The following is a 21340-nucleotide window of genomic DNA, read 5'->3' on the forward strand; positions in this document are numbered from 1 at the left end:
ACACATGTAATATGGCTTTTAATTTTTTGCGGCTCCAGACAGATTTGTTTTTGTTTTTTAGGTCCAATATGGCTCTTTCAACATTTTGGGTTGCCGACCCCTGATATAGTTGATGTAGATGCCCATATAGGCTGTTCAGATTTACTTTACAAAAGAGAAGTGTAGGATACTTCTCTTGTTGCCTTATTTGTACTTGACCACTACTGTTTTCTTTATTTGTTACTGACTGTGGCAGGACACCTCTGCCTCTGTTTCACTTTATGTTGCTGGTAAATAATATGGTTGTAGTAGTAGGCTAAAGTTAAATTATTTAGTATGCACTAATTAAAGGGGCAGAGCTTTAAGAGACATTTTAGCTTTTATATTTTATAAGACATATTTTTTGTAAGAACCACAATTAATAAATATATTGGGGCGGTATAGCTCGGTTGGTAGAGTGGCCGTGCCAGCAACTTGAGGGTTGCAGGTTCGATCCCCGCTTCCGCCATCCTGCCGTTGTGTCCTTGGGCAAGACACTTTACCCACGTGCTCCCAGTGCCACCCACACTGGTTTAAATGTAACTTAGATATTGGGTTTCACTATGTAAAGCGCTTTGAGTCACTAGAGAAAAAGCGCTATATAAATATAATTCACTTCACTTCACACTTCATTTCAGTGAATAACTTATTGTTCAAATCTGTATATATAAATATGTACATAAAGTGTTGTAATTATGTTGTACAATGGATGGATGGATGGATGGATGTACGTTTAAAACAAAACTGTTATTATTAATTAGTAAGTACGGTATACATTTTTTTAGCCTTTTTACAGAAAATCATATCATTGTAGTAAATTATGCAAATTACTCGATGTCATGGTGACCACGCCCATAGCCACGCCCCCACCGCCACAGGTATATTGGCAGTTTATGGGAAACATTGAATATGGTATACTACAATATAATATAGTATAATATAATATAATACAACATAGTATTATATAAAATAATATAATACAATATAATATTGTATAATATAATATAATACAATATATTATCCATCTATCCATTTTCTACCGCTTGTCCCTTATTGTATAATATACTATAATACAATATAAAACAATATAGTATAAAACAATACAATATAGTAAAATAAAATATAATACAATATAAAATAATATAAAATAAAAATATTATAATACAATATAATATAACATAATATGGTATGATATAGTATAATATAATATAATACAATGTAATATAGTATAACATAAAAATAATATAATACAATATAATATAATAATATATAATAAAATATAATACAATATAAAACAATATAGTATAATACAATACAAAATAGTAAAATAAAATATAATATAATACAATATGATCTAATGTAATATAATATAATACAGTATAATAATATAATATAAAATAATATTGTATAATAAAATAAAATACAAAATAATATAGTATAATAAAATACAATATAGTAAAATAAAATATAATATTGTATAATATGATATAACAAAATATAGTATAAAATTATATAAAATACAATACAATATAATATTGTAAATATAATATAATGTAATGTAATATAATATAGTATATTAAAATATAATACAATACAATAATATACTGAGATAGGCCCCAGCACCCCCCGCGGCCCCGAAAGGGTGGTAGAAAATGGATGGATGGCTAATATATTACATTATAATACAATACTAAAAAAAAATAATATAGTATAATATAGTATACTAATATATAAAATAATGTGATACAATAAAATATATTAAAATAAATATAATATAATATATTTATTTTATTATATTGTAATACAATACACAACAATACAATATAATATAAAATGTATATAATATAATACAATACAACATAATATAATAATGTATAATAATCTTTCCTACCGTGCCATTTCCCTTTGTAAACGGTCCCAAAGGAGCCAGAACCAATGCGGGAGTGCAGATACACCTCACTGGCTTCGATCTCCCAGTAGTAACTGGAGTCACGCTTGTCTCGAGGCCTCTGCATCAACAACACACACACACACACATATGTTACTAAACACACGCATGTTACTAAACACACACACACACACACACACACATGCATGTTACTAAACAAACACACACACACACGCTTGTTACAAAACACACACACACACGTATGTTACCAAACACACACATGCATGTTACTAAACACACACACATGCATGTTACTAAACACACACACATGCATGTTACTAAACACACACACATGTTATTCAACACACAAGTTAAGCGTCATGAAGCAAACGCATGCACAATTAAGCACTTACACACATAACACACATACACACAGGTGCACACAACGTACAATTTTGTTCTTGTCCTGAGAGTTGAAGGAGGTGTCCCGCTGGCGCTGAGCGGGCGCAGGTGTTTTGCTCTGGGCCCAGCCTGTGGGACTGTGGTCGGGGGAACTCCCCGCTGTGGCAAGAAGGCAAGCGACGTCATCAGAAGGAAGGACTCGGCCATGAAAAGACAAACAAACTTACCCGAGTTGTGATCCCGCATTGCATCCTGGGGAGAAAAAAGAGCCGTGACAATGTGCAAGGTTGATGTAAAGCACTTATCCTGCTAGTTAGCATGCTAGCCATAACACGTGACCACCTCTAACCTGCTCTGGACTCTGGGATGAGGTGTCAACAAAAGACGGGCAGAAGTGGACTATACCTACTCTCTTCTTCAGGCACAATCTACGGCGCCAGGACGTGGGCAAGGTGCTCGGGCAGTCTAGCTACTCCCCAGCAGGGGGCGACCACAACGACAGGCAGAAGAGGAGAAGGTGAGGAAGGGAAGAAGACAACAGGAGGGAACAAGAAGAAACCATGTTCATTTCACAAATACAGCCCTGCCTCATCCACTTGACTTGGACAGGATGTAGAATGTTGGACAAGATGTAGAATGTTGGATAGGAAGTAGAATGTTGGACAAGATGTGGAATGTTGGACAGGATGTAGAATGTTGAATAGGAAGTAGAATGTTAAGACAGTATGTAGAATGTTGGATAGGAAGTTAAGTGCTGGACAGAAAGCAGAATGTTGGACAGGATGTAGAATGTTGGACAGGAAGTAGAATGTTAGACAGGATGTAGAATGTTGGATAGGAAGTAGAATGTTGGACAGGATTTAGAATGTTGGACAGGATGTAGAATGTTGGACAGGAAGTAGAATGTTGGATAGGAAGTAGAATGTTGGACATGATTTAGAATGTTGGACAGGATGTAGAATGTTGGATAGGAAGTAGAATGTTGGAGAGGAAGTAGAATGTTGGACAAAAAGTAGAATGTTGGAAGGGAAGTAGAATGTTTGATAGGATGTAGAATGTTGGACAGGAAGTTAAATGTTGGACAGGATGTAGAATGTTGGATAGGAAGTAGAATGTTGGATAGGAAGTAGAATGTTGGACAAAAAGTAGAATGTTGGAAGGGAAGTAGAATGTTTGATAGTATGTAGAATGTTGGACAGGAAGTAGAATGTTGGACAGGAAGTCAAATGTTGGACAGGATGTAGAATGTTGGATAGGAAGTAGAATGTTTGATAGGATGTAGAATGTTGGACAGGAAGTAGAATGTTGGACAAAAAGTAGAATGTTGGAAGGGAAGTAGAATGTTTGATAGGATGTAGAATGTTGGACAGGAAGTTAAATGTTGGACAGGATGTAGAATGTTGGATAGGAAGTAGAATGTTTGAGAGGAAGTAGAATGTTGGACAAAAAGTAAAATGTTGGAAGGGAAGTAGAATGTTTGATAGGATGTAGAATGTTGGACAGGAAGTAGAATGTTGGGAGGGAAGTAGAATGTTTGATAGGATGTAGAATGTTGGACAGGAAGTAGAATGTTGGACAGGAAGTAGAATGTTGGGAGGGAAGTAGAATGTTTGATAGGATGTAGAATGTTGGACAGGAAGTAGAATGTTGGAAGGGAAGTAGAATGTTGGATAGGATGTGCAATGTTGGACAGGAAGTAGAATGTTGGATGGATGTAGAATGTTGGACAGGAAGTAGAATCTTGGATAGGATCTAAAATGTTGGACAGGATCTAGAATGTTGGACAGGATCTAGAATGTTGGACAGGAAGTAGAATGTTAGGCAGGAAGTAAAATGTTGGATAGGATGTAGAATGTTAGGCAGGAAGTAGAATGTTGGACAGGTCTCTATGAGGACCAGGACATATTTCTTTTTTTTTAAATTTTATTTTTATTGACATCCAGCATCAGACATTCATATCCATTACATCATATTCACATAAATCATATATCTATTGTCTGCCCTAAATGTCAAAATATTTGTGTTTATATCCCACCCATCTCCCCCCCCAAAATTGGGCCAGGACATATTTCAGAAGCTCCTTACCTCGATAACGCTGCTGTCCACAGGCAGGGTGGTACTGACCACGTGCACATTTGGCGTGGAAGAGGAGCGCTGTCTTTGGGACAGACCGCCACCCGTGGGCGAATAGGGCGTGGCATAGTTGAAGGGGTGGGGCGTCGAATACCTGTGGGCGGAGCTTGGAAGGACAGAGACAGTGGAAGATGAAGACTCACAACTGTTTGTATTTATTACATCACATCATGCAAATATTAATATTAAGGTCAGTTAAATGTCTTAAAAATATTTACAGTCAAAACAGGCCCAGAGCATAATACTACCACCACCATGCTTGACGGGAGGCGTGGTGTTCCTGGGATTAAAGGCCTCACCTTTTCTCCTCCAAACATATTGCTGAGTATTGTGGCTAAACAGCTAAATTTTTGTTTCATCTGACCACAGAACTTTCCTCCAGAAGGTCTTATCTTTGTCCATGTGATGTCACATGAAAAAAAATGGAGCTGTTTGGCCACTATACCCAGCAATTTGTTTGGAGGAGAAAAGGTGAGGCCTTTAATCCCAGGAACACCATTCCTCCCGTCAACATGGTGGTGGTAGTATTATGCTCTAGGCCTGTTTTGCTGCCAATGGAACTGGTGCTTTACAGAGAGTAAATGGGACAATGAAAAAGGAGCATTACCTCCAAAATCTTAGGACAACCTAAAATTTTGGTTTTCAACATGGACTTGTTTCTTCAGCATTGTCTACACGTTTAAACCAGGACTTTGCGAAGGCCATTCTAAAACCTTAATTCTAGCCTGATTTAACTATTCCTTTACCACTTTTGACGTTGCCTTCCACGCAAGCGCGACAAAGAAGGTTGGGTCTTTGGCGCAGTTGGGTGTTCCAACAGGACAATGACCCCAAACACACATCAAAAGTGGTAAAGAAATGGCTAAATCAGGCTAGAATTAAAGTTTTAGAATGACCGTCCCAAAGTCCTGACTTAAACATGTGGACAATGCTGAAGAAACAAGTCCATGCAGTGTTTCCCATAAACTGCCAAGATACCTGTGGCGGTGGGGGCGTGGCTATGGGCGTGGTCACCATGACATCATCGAGTAATTTGCATAATTTACTACAATGATATGATTTTCTCTAAAAAGGCTCAAAAAATGTATACTTACTAATTAATAATAACAGTTTTGTTTTAAACGTCCATCCATCCATCCATTTTACAATATAATTACAACACTTTATGTACATATTTATATACAGATTTGAACAATAAGTTATTCACTGAAATATATTTATTAATTGTGGTTCTTACAAAAAATATATCTTATAAAATATAAAAGCTAAAATGTCTCTTAAAGCTCTGCCCCTTTAATTAGTGCATACTAAATAATTTAACTTTAGCCTACTACTACAACCATATTATTTACCAGCAACATAAAGTGAAACAGAGGCAGAGGTGTCCTGCTACAGTCAGTAACAAATAAACAGAAAACAGTAGTGGTTAAATACAAATAAGGCAACAAGAGAAGTATCCTACACTTCTCTTTTGTAAAGTAAATCTGAACAGCCTACATGGGCATCTACATCAACTATATGATTTGCCTGAGAAGCTGGACAGGACAAAGAAAAGAAAAAAAAGTTTTTATTTGTGGCGGATGTAATTCTTTCGTGGCGGGCCGCCACAAATAAATGAATGTGTGGGAAACACTGCCATGCCAGAAAACCAACAAATTTAGCTGAACTGCACCAATTTTGTCAAGAGAAGTGGTCAAAAACTCAACCAGAAGCTTGCCAGAAGCTTGTGGATGGCTACCAAAAGCGCCTTATTGCAGTGAAACTTGCCAAGGGACATGTAACCAAATATTAACATTGCAGTATGTATACTTTTGACCCAGCAGATTTGCTCACATTTTCAGTAGACCCATAATAAATTCATAAAAGAACCAAACTTCATGAATGTTTTTTTTGACCAACAATCATGTGCTCCAATCACTCTATCACAAAAAAATAAGAATTGTAGAAATTATTGGAAACTCAAGACAGCCATGACATTATGTTCTTTACAAGTGTATGTACACTTTTGACCACGACTGTATAGTTGTTATTAATGTACTGTATATTACATTATTATTGAAGTGAATGAACTGTACAAAGTTTGTCACGTCATCACTCGAGTGTGATCCGAGAGTTGCAGAGTCAGCAGTGTTGTGTGTGGAACTGGACTACACAAAACTGGACTAACAACTTCAGGGCTTTGACTGACACTTGGCGTGTCTTTAGAAAATCCTGAAAGTCTGAAAAAATAGGTTTGTTATGGGGTGCCGGACAATAAAAACATTTCGACTTTTACAGTTAAGGGGAAGAGGAAACAATGGGTGTTGAAATGATGCCTGAGAGAGGAACAGCTTCATTCCTTGGTCTCCTGTCTCGTGTTTGTCCCTTGGATATGTTAGACACAGGTCTCCACTCCTGTCTAGTGTTTGTCCTTTGGATGTTTGGGACTGGTCTCCACACCCGTCTAGTGTTTGTCTCTTGGATATGTTAGACACAGGTCTCCACTCCTGTCTAGTGTTTGTCCCTTGGATGATTGAGACTGGTCTCCACTCCTGTCTAGTGTTTGTCTCTTGGATATGTTAGACACAGGTCTGCACTCCTGTCTAGTGTTTGTCCCTTGGATGTTTGAGACTGGTCTCCACTCCTGTCTAGTGTTTGTCCCTTGGATGTTTAAGACTGGTCTCCACTCCTGTCTAGTGTTTGTCCCTTGGATGTTTGAGACTAGTCTCCACTCCTGTCTAGTGTTTGTCCCTTGGATGTTTGAGACTGGTCTCCACTCCTGTCTAGTGCTTGTCCCCTGGATGTTTGAGACTGGTCTCCAGTCCTGTCTAGTGTTTGTCTCTTGGATGTTCTAGCCCGGTCTCCACTCCTGTCTTGTGTTTGTCCCTTGAATGTGTTAGACACAGGTCTCCACTCTTGTCTAGTGTTTGTCCCTTGGATGTTTGAGACTGGTCTCCACTCCTGTCTAGTGTTTGTCTCCTGGATGTTTGAGACTGGTCTTCACTCCTGTCTAGTGTTTGTCCCTTGGATGTTTGAGACTGGTCTCCACTCCTGTCTAGTGTTTGTCTCCTGGATGTTTGAGACTGGTCTCCGCTCCTGTCTCGTGTTTGTCCTTTGAATGTGTTAGACACAGGTCTCCACTCCTGTCTAGTGTTTGTCCCTTAGATGTTTGAGACTGGTCTTCACTCCTGTCAAGTGTTTGTCCCTTGGACGTTTGAGACCGGTCCCACTCATGTCAAAGTGCACAACTTGCTCTTGAGTGTGAATGTGGTCATTTGAAACCCTTTCAAACAACACATCTCTTGTTACGTTGGACCGCTAAGCTCCTGCAAAGCCCAGGACGTCATTAAAAACAGGATTGAGGTGAATTGTGATTAAGGCTCTTTGGTAAGCGCAACACGACGACACCACCTTCCACGCAAGCGTGACAAAGAAGTGACAGATAAATATGCTGCTGCAGCACATTCTATCGCCATCACAGAACAGAACCATAATAGACGTCAGGGCCGATACAGATAACGATTATTAGCAGTCAAGGAGGTCGATAACGAATACTTCTTCGCAGTAAAAGTTATTTAAAGATGAATATTATATGTCAGTAAACATCTGGACAAGGCTTTAAGTTGTTTTTTAACAGTATTTTTTAGGAAAGGTAAGACATAATGTTTGATGTTGTGTTTAATTTGTCAGCAAAAAACATCAAACACATTTATTATGTGTGTCTAAGACGGGGGTCCGCAACCCGCGGCTCCGGAGCCACATGCGGCTCTTTAGCGGCGCTATGGCGCCATGGTGGCTCCATGGAGCTTTTTCAAAAATGTATGGAAATGGAAAAAATAGTTTTTTGTTTTAATATGGTTTCTGTAGGAGGACACACATGACACAAACCTTCCTAATTGTTAGAAAGCCCACTGTTTAATATGTTTGTGCTTCCCTGATGAGAGTATTTGGTGTGACCCGTTTTGTCCTACTATTTTCAGCGGCCCTTGAACTCACCATTGTGTGGATTTTGACTCGACAGTTTGTTTACATGTATAACTTTCTCCGACGCTGCCACATAAAGATTTATGCCACTTCTTCTTTGTCTCATTTTGTCCACCAAACGTTTTATACTGTGTGTGAATGCACAAAGGTGAGCTTTGTTGATGTTATTGACTTGCTATGGAGTGCTAATAAGGAATATATGGTCACTGCATGACTGCAAGCTAATACATGCTAATATGCTATTCAAGCTAGCTGTATGTACATATTGCATCATATGCCTCATTTGTAGGTATATTTGAGGTAATTTAATTTCCTTTACTTATGTCCTCTGTGTATTTAGTTTATTTTTGTTTCAGGACACATTATCTGTATGTAATATTGGCTACATTTCTGATAATTGTTTGTGTGCCATGTTGTTCCAGACCACAGCAAACGTTTCCCATCTCGCAAAGATTGTAATAAATCCATTAGAAGAAGACAGGCTGCAGTTTCCTTTAACATGGACACACACATCTATACCTTTGGCCATTTTAAGACAGTAATTTCCAGGAGTTATCGCACCCTCTGAGAAGTTTTAATAATGTTTACCATTGTTGTAAAAATGTATTGAATAAATATCTCAACATTTCTGTCAACGAAAATTTGCATTAGCCTGCAACACATTTTGATAGTAGGCTAATATAGACACTTACATCATGTGTTGTCTTCATTATAACACTTATGTAAGACTTTTAAAGTCATTTTGGTAGTAGGCTAAAATAGCTAATTAGCCACTTACATCATGTGTTGCTATCATTATAAGACTTATATAAGTCTTTTAATTTTTTGTGGCTCCAAACCGATTACTTTTTAGTATTTGTGGTCCAATGTGGCTCTTTCAACATTTTGGGTTGCCGACCCCTGGTCTAAGAGGAGCATCAAAATTTGATTTCAAAATACAAAAATATGACATTTTTCTACATCAAAATAACTCATCTACTCCATTTTATAAGACTTCATGGATTTAGGTTTCCTCGTAAATAAAAACAATTCTGGTCTCCTTCACGTCGATTATAGTTGAGACGTTTTTCAAGATGGCCGACATCATTTCTTCCTGGATGTTACAGAAAGTATGACAATGTGTGAGCTGCTGCCTGCTCTTTTATACTTATATAATCATCTCATATTTGTCAAGATATTTACAAAAAAGTTTGCATTTTTATCATCTTTTCTGTCGTCTTCATGTCGATCCATCTCTGTCACGCTATTTGATGGAATTACGGAACATGAAACTGGTGGCGCACCTTTAATGGAGGTTTGATTGTTGCAGTGGCCAAACAAACAAAAATGAACAGATAAGACGCTTGTGTTTTGGTATTGCATTCTCTTTTGCTGTAATAAAGGTCCCCTCTGGCATATTTTCCACAAAAGTATGGTCTTATCTCAGTTAAAATGATTGGTTAAAAAAACCTTCGCCGATAAAATCCTTGAAGCGGCAGCTTTGTCTGCGCGGCCATGCTGCACCCACGCCATGAAAGACTGGCCTTACTTTTGAAACTTTTCCTGTCCGTTTTAAAATGTTTTTCACGCTCACTTTTAGACATCAAGTCTCCATATATAATAATAAATATAAACATAAATGGCCAGCCTTCTCTCAAATGATAGCCTCAAAAACGCTTTCGCCGGCTAGCTGCTTCTCGTTTAGCTACACTAGCAACAACTTTTCCCCCTGCTCTTGTACTTTCTCTCCCCCCTTGCGAAGTTATTAAACTCCTTCGGCAAAGTCAGCAAGCATAGAAATGACCAAGGCTGCTATTGTAACTGCTATTCCATATTTGGGAGCCAGTCCATGTGCCATTGGCGCCACCGTAGTCGTTTACTCATCACAAATTGTAAACAGAAAGTGACGCCGGCGGGCCGCCTTTTCAAAATGGCGTTTTACAGGAAGTGTTGTCCCCAAAATGGAGGTTCCACTGCACCCACAGTTGTCACGTGAGTACTGCGTTTATTACTATCTACTTGACTAATTATTTCCTTTTTAAATACTAATCACTGGTATCAAATGTGTATACAGTGCATCTGTTGGTGTACTTCTCTTGTAGTTGTTCAAAAAAAGACACATACTGAGTGGAGAATGCATATATTTTTTATATACTTTGATGCTTTAGTACAGGGGTCGGCAACCCGCGGCTCCGGAGCCACATGCGGCTCCTTGACCACTCTGATGCGGCTCAGCTACATAAATGCCGACCCCCTCGATTTTCCCAGGAGACTTATGGATGTCAGTGTCTCTCATAGACTACTCTCAGGGAAAAATAATCCTACTTACACTCTAATTACTATATAAAGGGCATGCCCTAATTGCACTGCAGTAATTGTCCTCTGTAGCATTTACATACAGCATGCCAGTCCAGCCACATGTCACATGTTGTTATTACTTGCTCACACAGGAGACAGCAAAGCATTCTTACTCATCAGCCACACAGCTTACACTGACGGTAGCCGTATCAAACAACTTTGACATTGTTACGTTACAAATATGCGCCACACTGTGAACCCACACCAAAAAAGAATGAAAAACACACTTCTGGAGAACATCCCACTGTAACACAACATAAACACAACACAACCATTACCCAGAATCCCATGCAGCCCTAACTCTTCCGGTCTACATTATACACCCCGCTACCACCAAATCCCCCCACACATCAACCCCCCCCCCCTCTCCGTGCGTTGGTTGAGCGGAAGAGTTAGGGCTGCATGGGATTCTGGGTATTGGTACCGTCAGTGTAAGATGTGTGGCTGCTGAGTTAGTAGCCTTGCTGTCTCTTATGTGAGCAAGCTAAAGCTGCATTCCACTTGTGGCCGAGCAGGTACACTGATTGGGCAGACTGTAGAGGGCACCAAATGCATTGTCATCACGCTCTGATATTCGGGAGTCTCCCGGGAAAAATGAGAGGGTTGGCAAGTGTGACGCTATCAAGCGACATTCAATCAAAACTCGCGGGCTGCACTATCATCAAATTTCCACATTAAAGTGCGTGCCGGTGCGTGTGTCTGAGACCCCTGGTTAACATAGCACAAAGCATTCAAGCTTTGTATGCGGTGTTTTTCATTTCAAATTTTAAAAACATTTTTGTGGCTCCCATTACTTTCTTTAATGTGTGAAACTTGCCAAAATGGCTCTTTGAGTGGTAAAGGTTGCCGACCCCTGCTTTAGTATAACATTGTATTGTGTGATCATGCTATTGGTACTTTTCCGCTCTGGAGATGTTCATGCGGCCGGTATACTTCCGTTGCCTTATTATATATTGTCAATTTCCATATTTGGTCCTCGAGCGTCCAGTGTCTTGCACAAACATGATGAATCACTCCTCAAAAGGGAGGTTTGAGCCAGTTCCGTTCCGTAAAGGACACGGTCCCTCTTCTTATCAGCAGGTGCATCCCTCTCTGTAAGGGGGGCTGCCTTCTCACTATAAGAGTTAACTTCTTTTGTCTTATTTTTTAGACCTCTCTCTTGGCGATGCTGTTGTTGCGTCGTAAGGGCTGGTCTCCTAAAGCTTTAGTAAAACTTGGCTAGTACTATTCTGTCTCGGTGGTCCTTTTTACTCAACATATATGTCATCCAAAAGAACTTGGGAGTGACCAGTATGTTTTATTCCCTGAGAGGAAGACTGGTCACGCGCAACAATACCGGTAAAAAGAGGTCGATATCGACATACTGTACGTCAAAATGCCAAATTATGCCGCTGATAACAGATTCATGTCTAAATGACGACAAACCGCTCATTGAAGTACTAAATGACTAATTGATGACATGTTTACATAATAGACGGATCAATACCTTGGAAAGCGAGTTAGAGATTCTCTCATCCTCCGAGACGTCAGCGGGGGCAGTGACGGGGCGCCACTCTCGCCAGGGGTTGGGTACAAACTGAGAAAAGAAACACAAGAGTCACTCCACTTTGAAATGAAGCATTTTCTTGACTTGTACCAGCGCATGAACTTACAGGAGTTGTCGAATATTACTCCAGTCCACGCACATTGTGGGTACTTTGGTGCTGCAGTGCTCATGGAACTTGTAGCCGCACGTTTGGCAACGAAAACCGTTTAAAAGAAACTTCTGGCAAATGTCACAGAACGCTAGCTTTAGATATGTTTTCCGCACCTAAGACACAAGAAGAAAGAAGACTTAATTCTTATTTGGGGACACTTGAACGTGAGCGTAGAAACTTACAAAATTATGCGTGGTCAGAGGAACGTGGTCCAAAACCTCCACCAACAACTCTTCCCCGATCAGGGAGTTGGAGTCTGTATTCCAATCCATCCGTAGCTTTTTGCTGTACAAAAAGAGTAGAAGGCTCTACTGCGATGACGGAATAAGACCAGAGCAGGAAGTACTTCATGATGTCCACTCACCTTCTCTGTCCAGGATGCAGCCGGAAAACTGCACAACACTGAGGTTGCAGGCCTCGCACCATCAAGGCTTTAATCAGGCAGCTCTGCAGAGTCATACCTGGCCGTACATTTACCTGAAAAAGATAGAGTACTTGCTACTTCTTTGGTCTGGTAGCATGGCTCCATAGTCAGCGGGAGTGTTCCTATGCATGAAAGAATGGGCTTACCACAGTGCGCTGATGGTTTGGGAGGTAGACTCGGATGGTGCTGCTAGCCTTTGAGTCGGGTATCTTGCTGTCATCTGAGGAGCGCCGCTGGCAGGAAAATCCCTGGACCATAGTTGGTGAAAGGCACGGACCTTCGAAAGCAGAGTCCTTCATTCCAAAGCCGTTGCTCAGGGTCTTCCACGCTCCCTGGAGGTGCTCCATTAGTAAAGCCAAGTGCTCTCGATGGTCTGGAAAAAATGAAGCATACGCAAACTTTGAATGCGCTAAAAGCTCACATCATCAGCTGGCTTAATCAATACTACATTAGTTGTCTGTCCTCTGGAGGGGAGGGGGGCTGCCTAAAGACTCCAATGTGTATCCAAATAACCGGCAAGTAGATCTCTGGCCCTTTATTTTGCAGCACTGGCATCTTCCTAGCCTTAATTCTTCATGGCAAACATTCAAGTTTTAGACATGTTGGTAGCTACTGACTGATAGCATCGTGGTTTGCATTTACATTGCTGCTTCACAACATTCCTGAGTGGATCTGGTGCGGTGTTCCTCGATGCTACGATCACAACAACTTTTACGTGTGAAAATGATTCATGAAGCGTTTCAAATGGGGCCTCTCACCAGGCATTGGGCGAGAGGTTACATAGACCCTGGACAGATCTGGTTCAAAGCAGGCTCAACCTACCAGGACAGACCACCAGTCACACTCCTATCAGGAGACTCAGATCCAAAGAAGCGTTATGGTTTTGCTTCACAGAAGAAAGTCAAATGAAAATAAATCCTGCACATTTATTTGGATGTGATACAAACTCAAACTTTGATGAACCACTTCCAGGTCTGGATCTGGTTTAAAAAGTGGATTTACATACAGCAGAAGCCCATTTGTGAGGAACACTGTCAGTAAGTGGAAAGAGGGGCATCATACACAACTAGTTGCAGTGCAGGAAAATAGATGAGATGTGTGTGCATGCACGACAACATCTTTACTACTTGGACCTTGAAAACTGAAGACAAATGGAGTGTGTTACTCTGTTTGTCGATTGAACCTTTAGAAAGTTTGTGGACTAAAAAAACATGTCAGAATGTCCACATCCAAGCAGAAAACAACCTTTGCAGGAACTTGTTATTCCCCGTTAATTTCTAATTGACATTACTGGTGCCTTGTCCTCCAAGTTGATCAGAAAATGTCAGTCGAATGTGACGGGTGATCTTGGAGAAATGGTTCTGGGCTTTTGGACTGAGGGTGGGTTTTGTTGACGTCACAGTTCCAACAAGTAGACTGATGTTAAGAGCATTGGGGAAAATACAACAATTTACTCAACACTCTCACTTGGAGATGTTCTCTCACTTGCTAATGATGAACGCGAAGCCAAACAACCGCAGCAAGAACTTGACTCACTGGCAAGGCAAGATGATTGCGGTTTTCACACAAAATGTTCAACTACCAGTTCCTTCCTTCCTTTGCACTTTTCTGCTTTTATCCAAAAAAATGTCAGCTTCTGTGTTCTTCTTCTACTGCCCGCACCTTCAGTGAGTGTCAGTCACAATAGACTAAAGGCCTACTGAAACCCACTACTATCGACCACGCAGTCTGATAGTTTATATATCAATGATGAAATCTTAACATTGCAACACATGCCAATACGGCCGGGTTAACTTATAAAGTGCAATTTTAAATTTCCCGGGGAACTTCCGGTTCAAAACGCCTTTGGAGAATGACGTATGCGCGTGACGTAGCCAGTTTAACAGAGGTATGGCTTCCCCATTGAAGCCAATACGAAATAGCTCTGTTTTCATCTCATTATTCCACAGTATTCTGGACATCTGTGTTGGTGAATCTGTTGCAATTTTTGCATTGCATTATGGAGAAAAGCTGAGCAAGCAAAGAAGAAAGTTGTCGGTGCGAAGTGGAGTATTTTGCGAGGGAAGTCAGCAACACAACACAGTCGGTGTTTCATTGTTTACATTCCCGAAAGATGCAGTCAAGATCGAAGAACTCGGACAACAGAGACTCTTACCAGGAGGACTTTGATTTGGATACACAGACGCAGACGCGATACCGTGAGTACGTTTCCAAACATTTGATCGCTTGCTATAATATGCTCGAGCTAGTAGCTAGGATCTAGGAGCTAGCATAACAAACACCTAGGTGTTTGTTATGCGGGATTAATTTGTGGCATATTAAATATAAACCTGGTTGTGTTGTAGCTAATAGAGTATATATATGTCTTGTGTTTAATTACTGTTGTAGTCATTCCCAGCTGAATATCAGGTCCTACCCGCGCGCTTCCAAACATTTGATCGCTTGCCCGTACGTGCGTGTCACGTACGTAACTTTGGTTAAATATATAAGCTTTATGAACCTTGGGTTAGGTGAACGGTCCTTTGGGCTGAGTGTGTGTGTGTGTTGTGCAGGTGTTTGAATTGTATTGGCGGGTTATATAGATGGGATCCCGTCCATATAACCCGCTCGAGCTATAACTAGCTCGAGCTAGTAGCTAGGAGCTAGCATAACAAACACCTCGGTGTTTCTTATGCGGGATTAATTTGTGGCATATTAAATATAAGCCTGGTTGTGTTGTGGCTAATAGAGTATATATATGTCTTGTGTTTATTTACTGTTGTAGTCATTCCCAGCTGAATATCAGGTCCCACCCGTGCGCTTCCAAACATTTGATCGCTTGCCCGTACGTGCGTGTCACGTACGTAACTTTGGTTAAATATATAAGCTTTATGAACCTTGGGTTAGGTGAACGGTCCTTTGGGCTGAGTGAGTGTGTGTGTTGTGCAGGTGTTTGAATTGTATTGGCGGGTTTTATGGACGGGATCCCGTCCGTATAACCCGCTCGAGCTATAACTAGCTCAAGCTAGTAGCTAGGAGCTAGCATAACAAACACCTCAGTGTTTTTATGTGGGATTAATTTGTGGCATATTAAACATAAGCCTGGTTGTGTTGTGGCTAATAGAGTATATATATGTCTTGTGTTTCTTTACTGTTGTAGTCATTCCCAGCTCAATATCAGGTCACCCCCGGCTCTCACAGCATCTTCCCTATCTGAATCGCTTCCACTCCCCACTAGTCCTTCACTTGCACTTTCCTCATCCACAAATCTTTCATCCTCGCTCAAATTAATGGGGAAATCGTCGCTTTCTCGGTCCGAATATCTCTCACTTCTGGCGGCCATCATTGTAAACAATAGGGAACTTTGCGGGTATGTTCAATTGACTACGTCACGCTACTTCCGGTAGGGGCAAGCCTTTTTTTATCAGATACCAAAGTTGCGGTCTTTATCGTCGTTGTTCTATACTAAATCCTTTCAGCAAAAATATGGCAATATCGCGAAATGATCAAGTACGACACATAGAATAGATCTGCTATCCCCGTTTAAATAAAAAAAAATCATTTCAGTAGGCCTTTAAGGGACCTGTTGAGATGTGGGTTACAGCGTCATGTTTGACAAAAAAACAAAAGCCTTCCACACGCGTGCCAGGAAGCACAACAAAGTATTTCATGTTCCTCAAGGTCAAGCTTGGTCCTGGACTACGTACATGCTACAATGTAGGATGTCCAATCTGGTTTTTTTTGGTCAAATCCGATCTTTTAATGTAGTCATTCACATTATGTGAAAAAGGTGATGTCTAATTTGAACGCAATCTGACCCCTGGCATCACACGGGCTTTAGTTCTTACAGAAGTAAAAATGGCTTCCACTCTAGTCAGTCTAAGACCTGGCACATTTGTGACAATTCCCAGGATTTTGTGCAATCAAAGTCAACATTTTCTGAACGGAATTTTAGCCCTTACAAAAGAAGGAAGATGGCAAGTATTTTGGCTCTCGCAGTTTGTGGGACATTTGTCAACTATTTATTTTTCAAACCTTCTATTTTGGCTCTCGTCGCTTTTTAAAGACGTATCGGTCGGATGAACGCGACCCGATCTTTCAGACTACAGCCGGATCGCCTTCATGTCCGATTTATAAAGAGGATTTGAAAAATTCCAAATTGCACCGTTTACATTGACATGAAAAAATCTGACACAAAACATGGGAGTTGACCTGCAGTGAGATCAAGGTCTAAAAGTATACAGACCATAGAGCAGCCAGGCTATGGACTCACATTATTCCAACTAGACCAGGAGGTTTTTAGGCCACCGCAGTTATTTGCAGTGTGTACTTTTAGACTCTCCCTTCTGGCATGTACACAAGAGTGGATAATGCCAATACCCAGTATGTGCTCACTAAGCAATCATGAATGGCCCATTTTGACAAAAGTGGAATATAATCCAAGTGGAAACAGACACAGTGAATGTGTCTCAAATAGAGCTGAAAGTGAGAGCCGTTTTTGAAGTGCTAGGTTGCATTTAGCGTGTAAAATGATCCATCTGAAAGAAACTAAATAACTTGCTAACGTGCACAGCTCTGCAGTGTGCACACTCAACGTTCTGAAAACAGTAGGTGAAGAAAGAGGTGTGCTCCGGACTCATTTGTGGGGGGGGGGGGGTTCCTCTTATTGTCAATATATAAAAAACTCCATTGAACATGTTGTCCTGTGACCTTTGACCAAGTTCAGTGAAAGTTAGCTCAAGCAAATAGATAAGGCACGCAAACAAATACCTCCACTGTACAATACAATAATAATCATCTTGAACGGAAGATTTCAAATGTATGAGTGGGCTTAAGAACGTAGGATCTTTTCAACGCTATTGGATATTTCAAAGAAAAGGCCATTGCAGATGTCAAAGTTGTACTTAAATGTCTACATATACTCATATTAACCATATTAACTCAAATACAGCAAATTGTGTTGCACTCAGTAAATCTGACGAGATGGTTGATCTCTTCAAAACCAGGCATTAAACAGCTTTGATGGTTCCGTGTATGGTTTGCGAGGATCATATCAACACAGCAAACACGTAACCATTCCGTCCCGACACCGAGCCAGACTCCAGTCCTCCAAGCCCACAATCTCGTGTGAACAAATGTGATCAAAGAAAACGGAAGAAGAAACATAGCAACCACCGTAGCAACAAGCAGGAAAACATTGAATATAGAAAGAGGAGGGATGGTTTTCGGGACTATTTTTGACGGACAAATCCTCAAGTAAAAAAAGAAAAGACTGTGGAGGAAGTTATGTAGACACTGTGAACGGAGACTTTACAATCAACTGTACAAGCTAAGGGTGAGTTTGTTCTCAAACTTAAACTTCTTGATTGGCTACTTTGTGTACCACGTCACGATTCACTTGGCGATGACTCGGCTGTACCACGGACATGAAGACTATCGGTCCTGAATATTGGACAGGTTTATTTTTTACAATTGTTGGCTCCAACCCATGTTGAGAATAAATGATCAGGACAAATTCACTCTCTGCACACCTTGGGCCACAGGACAATCTTACAAAACAACCTTTAAGAAGTGTGTGTCTCTAGTTAGCGTTGACTTTTGTAGATAATAAATAAATGATAAATGGGTTATACTTGTATAACGCTTTTCTACCTTCAAGGTACTCAAAGCGCTTTGACAGTATTTCCACATTCACCCATTCACACACACATTCACACACTGATGGCGGGAGCTGCCATGCAAGGCGCTAACCAGCAGCCATCAGGAGCAAGGGTGAAGTGTCTTGCCCAAGGACACAACGGACGTGACTAGGATGGTAGAAGGTGGGGATTGAACCCCAGTAACCAGCAACACTCCGATTGCTGGCACGGCCACTCTACCAACTTCGCCACGCCGAATAACAAATAACGTTGGCCGTTAAGCAGCGGTCAAGTCAGGCCTCCAGTTGGACGGAGTGTGTGAAAGGCACACTTTCTGACAAGCAGCTGAGTTATAACAAGACATACATCTTAGAAAAGACGTCAGGAACTTCCTAAAAGTTGTGTCGCAAGGAGACACGTTTGGTGACGTCACTTTGGTCCTGTGGTGTGGTCACACTTGACCCACTCTGGACCACTGTCCACTAACACCGTGGCAGCGTTAGCAACACAATTGCAGAGTGAGGAACAGACTTTAAGAGTTAGTAACACAGTTGAAGAGTTAGGAACACAGTCGAAGAGTAAGTAACACAGTTGGAGAGTTATTAACACTGTTGAAGAGTTAGGAACACAGTTGAAGAGATAGTAACAGACTTTAAGAGTTAGTAACACATTTGAAGAGTTAGCAACACAGTTGCAGAGTTAGGAACAGACTTTAAGAGTTAGTAACACAGTTGAAGAGTTAGTAACACAGTTGCAGAGTTAGGAGCAGACTGTAAGAGTTAGTAACACAGTTGAAGAGTTAGTAACACAATTGCAGAGTTAGGAACAGACTTTAAGAGTTAGTAACCCAGTTGAAGAGTTAGTAACAGACTTTTAGAGTCAGTGACACAGTTGAAGAGATAGCAACAGACTTCAAGAGTTAGTAACCCAGTTGAAAAGTTAGTAACAGACTTTAAGAGTTAGTAACACAGTTGAAGAGTTGGTAACAGACTTTAAGAGTTAGTAACACAGTTGGAGAGTTAGTAACAGACTTTAAGGGTTAGTAACACAGTTGAAGAGCTAGCAACACAGTTGCAGAGTTAGGAACAGATATAAGTTAGTAACACAGTTGAAGAGTTAGTAACACAGTTTAGCAGTTAGTAACAGAGTAAAAGGGTTAGTAACACAGTTTAAGAGTTAGTAACATGTTTAAATAGTTAAAGAGTTCATAACACAGTTAAGGATTTAGTATAATAGTTAAATAGTAACACAGTTAAAGAGTTAGTAACATAGTTAAAGAGTTTGTATAATAGTTTAATAGTTATTAACTCAGTTAACTAGTTAATAACATAGTTCAATAGTTCATAACAAAGTTAAATAGTTAGTAACACAATCAAAGAGTTAGTATAAAAGTTAAAGAGATAGTAACACAGTTAAATAGTTAGTAACATAGTAAATAGTACCATAATAAAACAGTAACAGTTAAAGATTAGTGACACAGTTCAAGAGTTAGCCTAATAGTTAAAGCGATAGTAACACAGTTAAATAGTTAGTAACATAGTTAACGAGTAAATAATAAATAAATGATAAATGGGTTATACTTGTATAACGCTTTTCTACCTTCAAGGTACTCAAAGCGCTTTGACAGTATTTCCACATTCACCCATTCACACACACATTCACACACTGATGGCGGGAGCTGCCATGCAAGGCGCTAACCAGCAGCCATCAGAAGCAAAGGGTGAAGTGTCTTGCCCAAGGACACAACGGACGTGACTAGGAAGGTAGAAGGTGGGGATTGAACCCCAGTAACCAGCAACACTCCGATTGCTGGCACAGCCACTCTACCAACTTCGCCACGCCGTCCTAGTTAAATAGTTAGTAACATAGTTAAATAGTTAGTAACATAGTTAAACAGTTAGCAACACAGTTAAATAGTTAGTAACATGGTTAAATAGTTAGTAACACAGTTAAATAGTTAGTAACATAGTTAAAGTGTTATTATAATAGTTAGAGATAGTAACAGTTAAATAATTAGTAACATAGTTATATAGATAGTAACACAGGTAAATAGTTAGTAACGTAGTTAAATAGTTAGTAACGTAGTTAAATAGTTAGTAACATAGTTAAAAAGTTAGTAACAGTTTAACAGTTAGTAACACAGTTTGTAACATAGTTGAAGAGTTAGTGACACAGTGAAAGAGTTATTAACACAGTTAAATAGTTAGTAACACAATTAAAAAGTTAGTAACATAGTTAAATAGTTAGTAACAAAGTTACACGTAGATCCCCCACAAGCAAACAATAACAATTGTTCTGAAATATTGTTCAAACATATCTTTAGATTGAAGCCCTGTATACATGATTTACTTTGCTTTATGGGTGTATGAATGTATGTGTGTGCGTGTATATGTTTGTGTGTGTGTGTGTGTGTCTTACCAAAACAATTCAAAGTTGTGTTCCGCCATAAGTTGAGGAAAAAGTGGCGTCGGTGACGTCATCATATTTGCAACGCATCAAAGAAAAGGCAAAAAAAAAAGTGGCGCTTAAGATTCCGTAATGTTGTAGGACGTGAAGGTCACGCACTGGTGCTGTAAAAAAAGAAGTTTGATGAGTAAAAAACGAAGAAGAAAAGGTTGGAAAACGCTTCAAAAGTGACACGACGAGGCTTCGTCTCCTAGCTCGAAAGGGTCGCGTTTAAAATGAAATAATCCTCCATTGCTGACTCCTGCGTCGTGTGACGAGCAGTATTTACGTGGGCACGGTAGAAGGTGAAAAGGTTTGACTCGGTAGCTCGCCTTTGCTGACGACAGAGATTGGAAGAAGAGCTCGCAGGCACCAAACTAGCAAGAATAAGCCCCTCCCACTCCGCCGCCATCTT

The 21340-nt window shown here is 40.1% G+C and overlaps 1 protein-coding gene across 2 annotated transcripts in view; it reads right to left on the reverse strand.

Moving 5' to 3' along the window:
* Positions 1 to 21340, reverse strand: part of raf1a (Raf-1 proto-oncogene, serine/threonine kinase a) — a 38912-nt gene extending 17572 nt beyond the window's left edge. The window contains exons 1-10 of one of the 2 annotated variants that reach the window (XM_062052718.1): positions 20899 to 21340; positions 13009 to 13235; positions 12803 to 12915; positions 12621 to 12723; positions 12394 to 12551; positions 12228 to 12317; positions 4394 to 4547; positions 2536 to 2560; positions 2358 to 2467; positions 1910 to 2027 (exon numbers count right to left, since the gene is read on the reverse strand). In XM_062052718.1, the coding sequence (XP_061908702.1) occupies positions 1910 to 2027; positions 2358 to 2467; positions 2536 to 2560; positions 4394 to 4547; positions 12228 to 12317; positions 12394 to 12551; positions 12621 to 12723; positions 12803 to 12915; positions 13009 to 13209 (1072 nt within the window). In that variant the 5' untranslated portion in view covers positions 13210 to 13235; positions 20899 to 21340. Of the gene's footprint in view, positions 1 to 1909; positions 2028 to 2357; positions 2468 to 2535; positions 2561 to 2657; positions 2778 to 4393; positions 4548 to 12227; positions 12318 to 12393; positions 12552 to 12620; positions 12724 to 12802; positions 12916 to 13008; positions 13236 to 20898 lie in introns of those variants that run through there. The other variant, XM_062052719.1, reaches the window with a different exon arrangement.

Source organism: Entelurus aequoreus, linkage group LG07 (assembly GCF_033978785.1).
Source record: "Entelurus aequoreus isolate RoL-2023_Sb linkage group LG07, RoL_Eaeq_v1.1, whole genome shotgun sequence".
NCBI classification, from domain to species: domain Eukaryota; kingdom Metazoa; phylum Chordata; class Actinopteri; order Syngnathiformes; family Syngnathidae; genus Entelurus; species Entelurus aequoreus.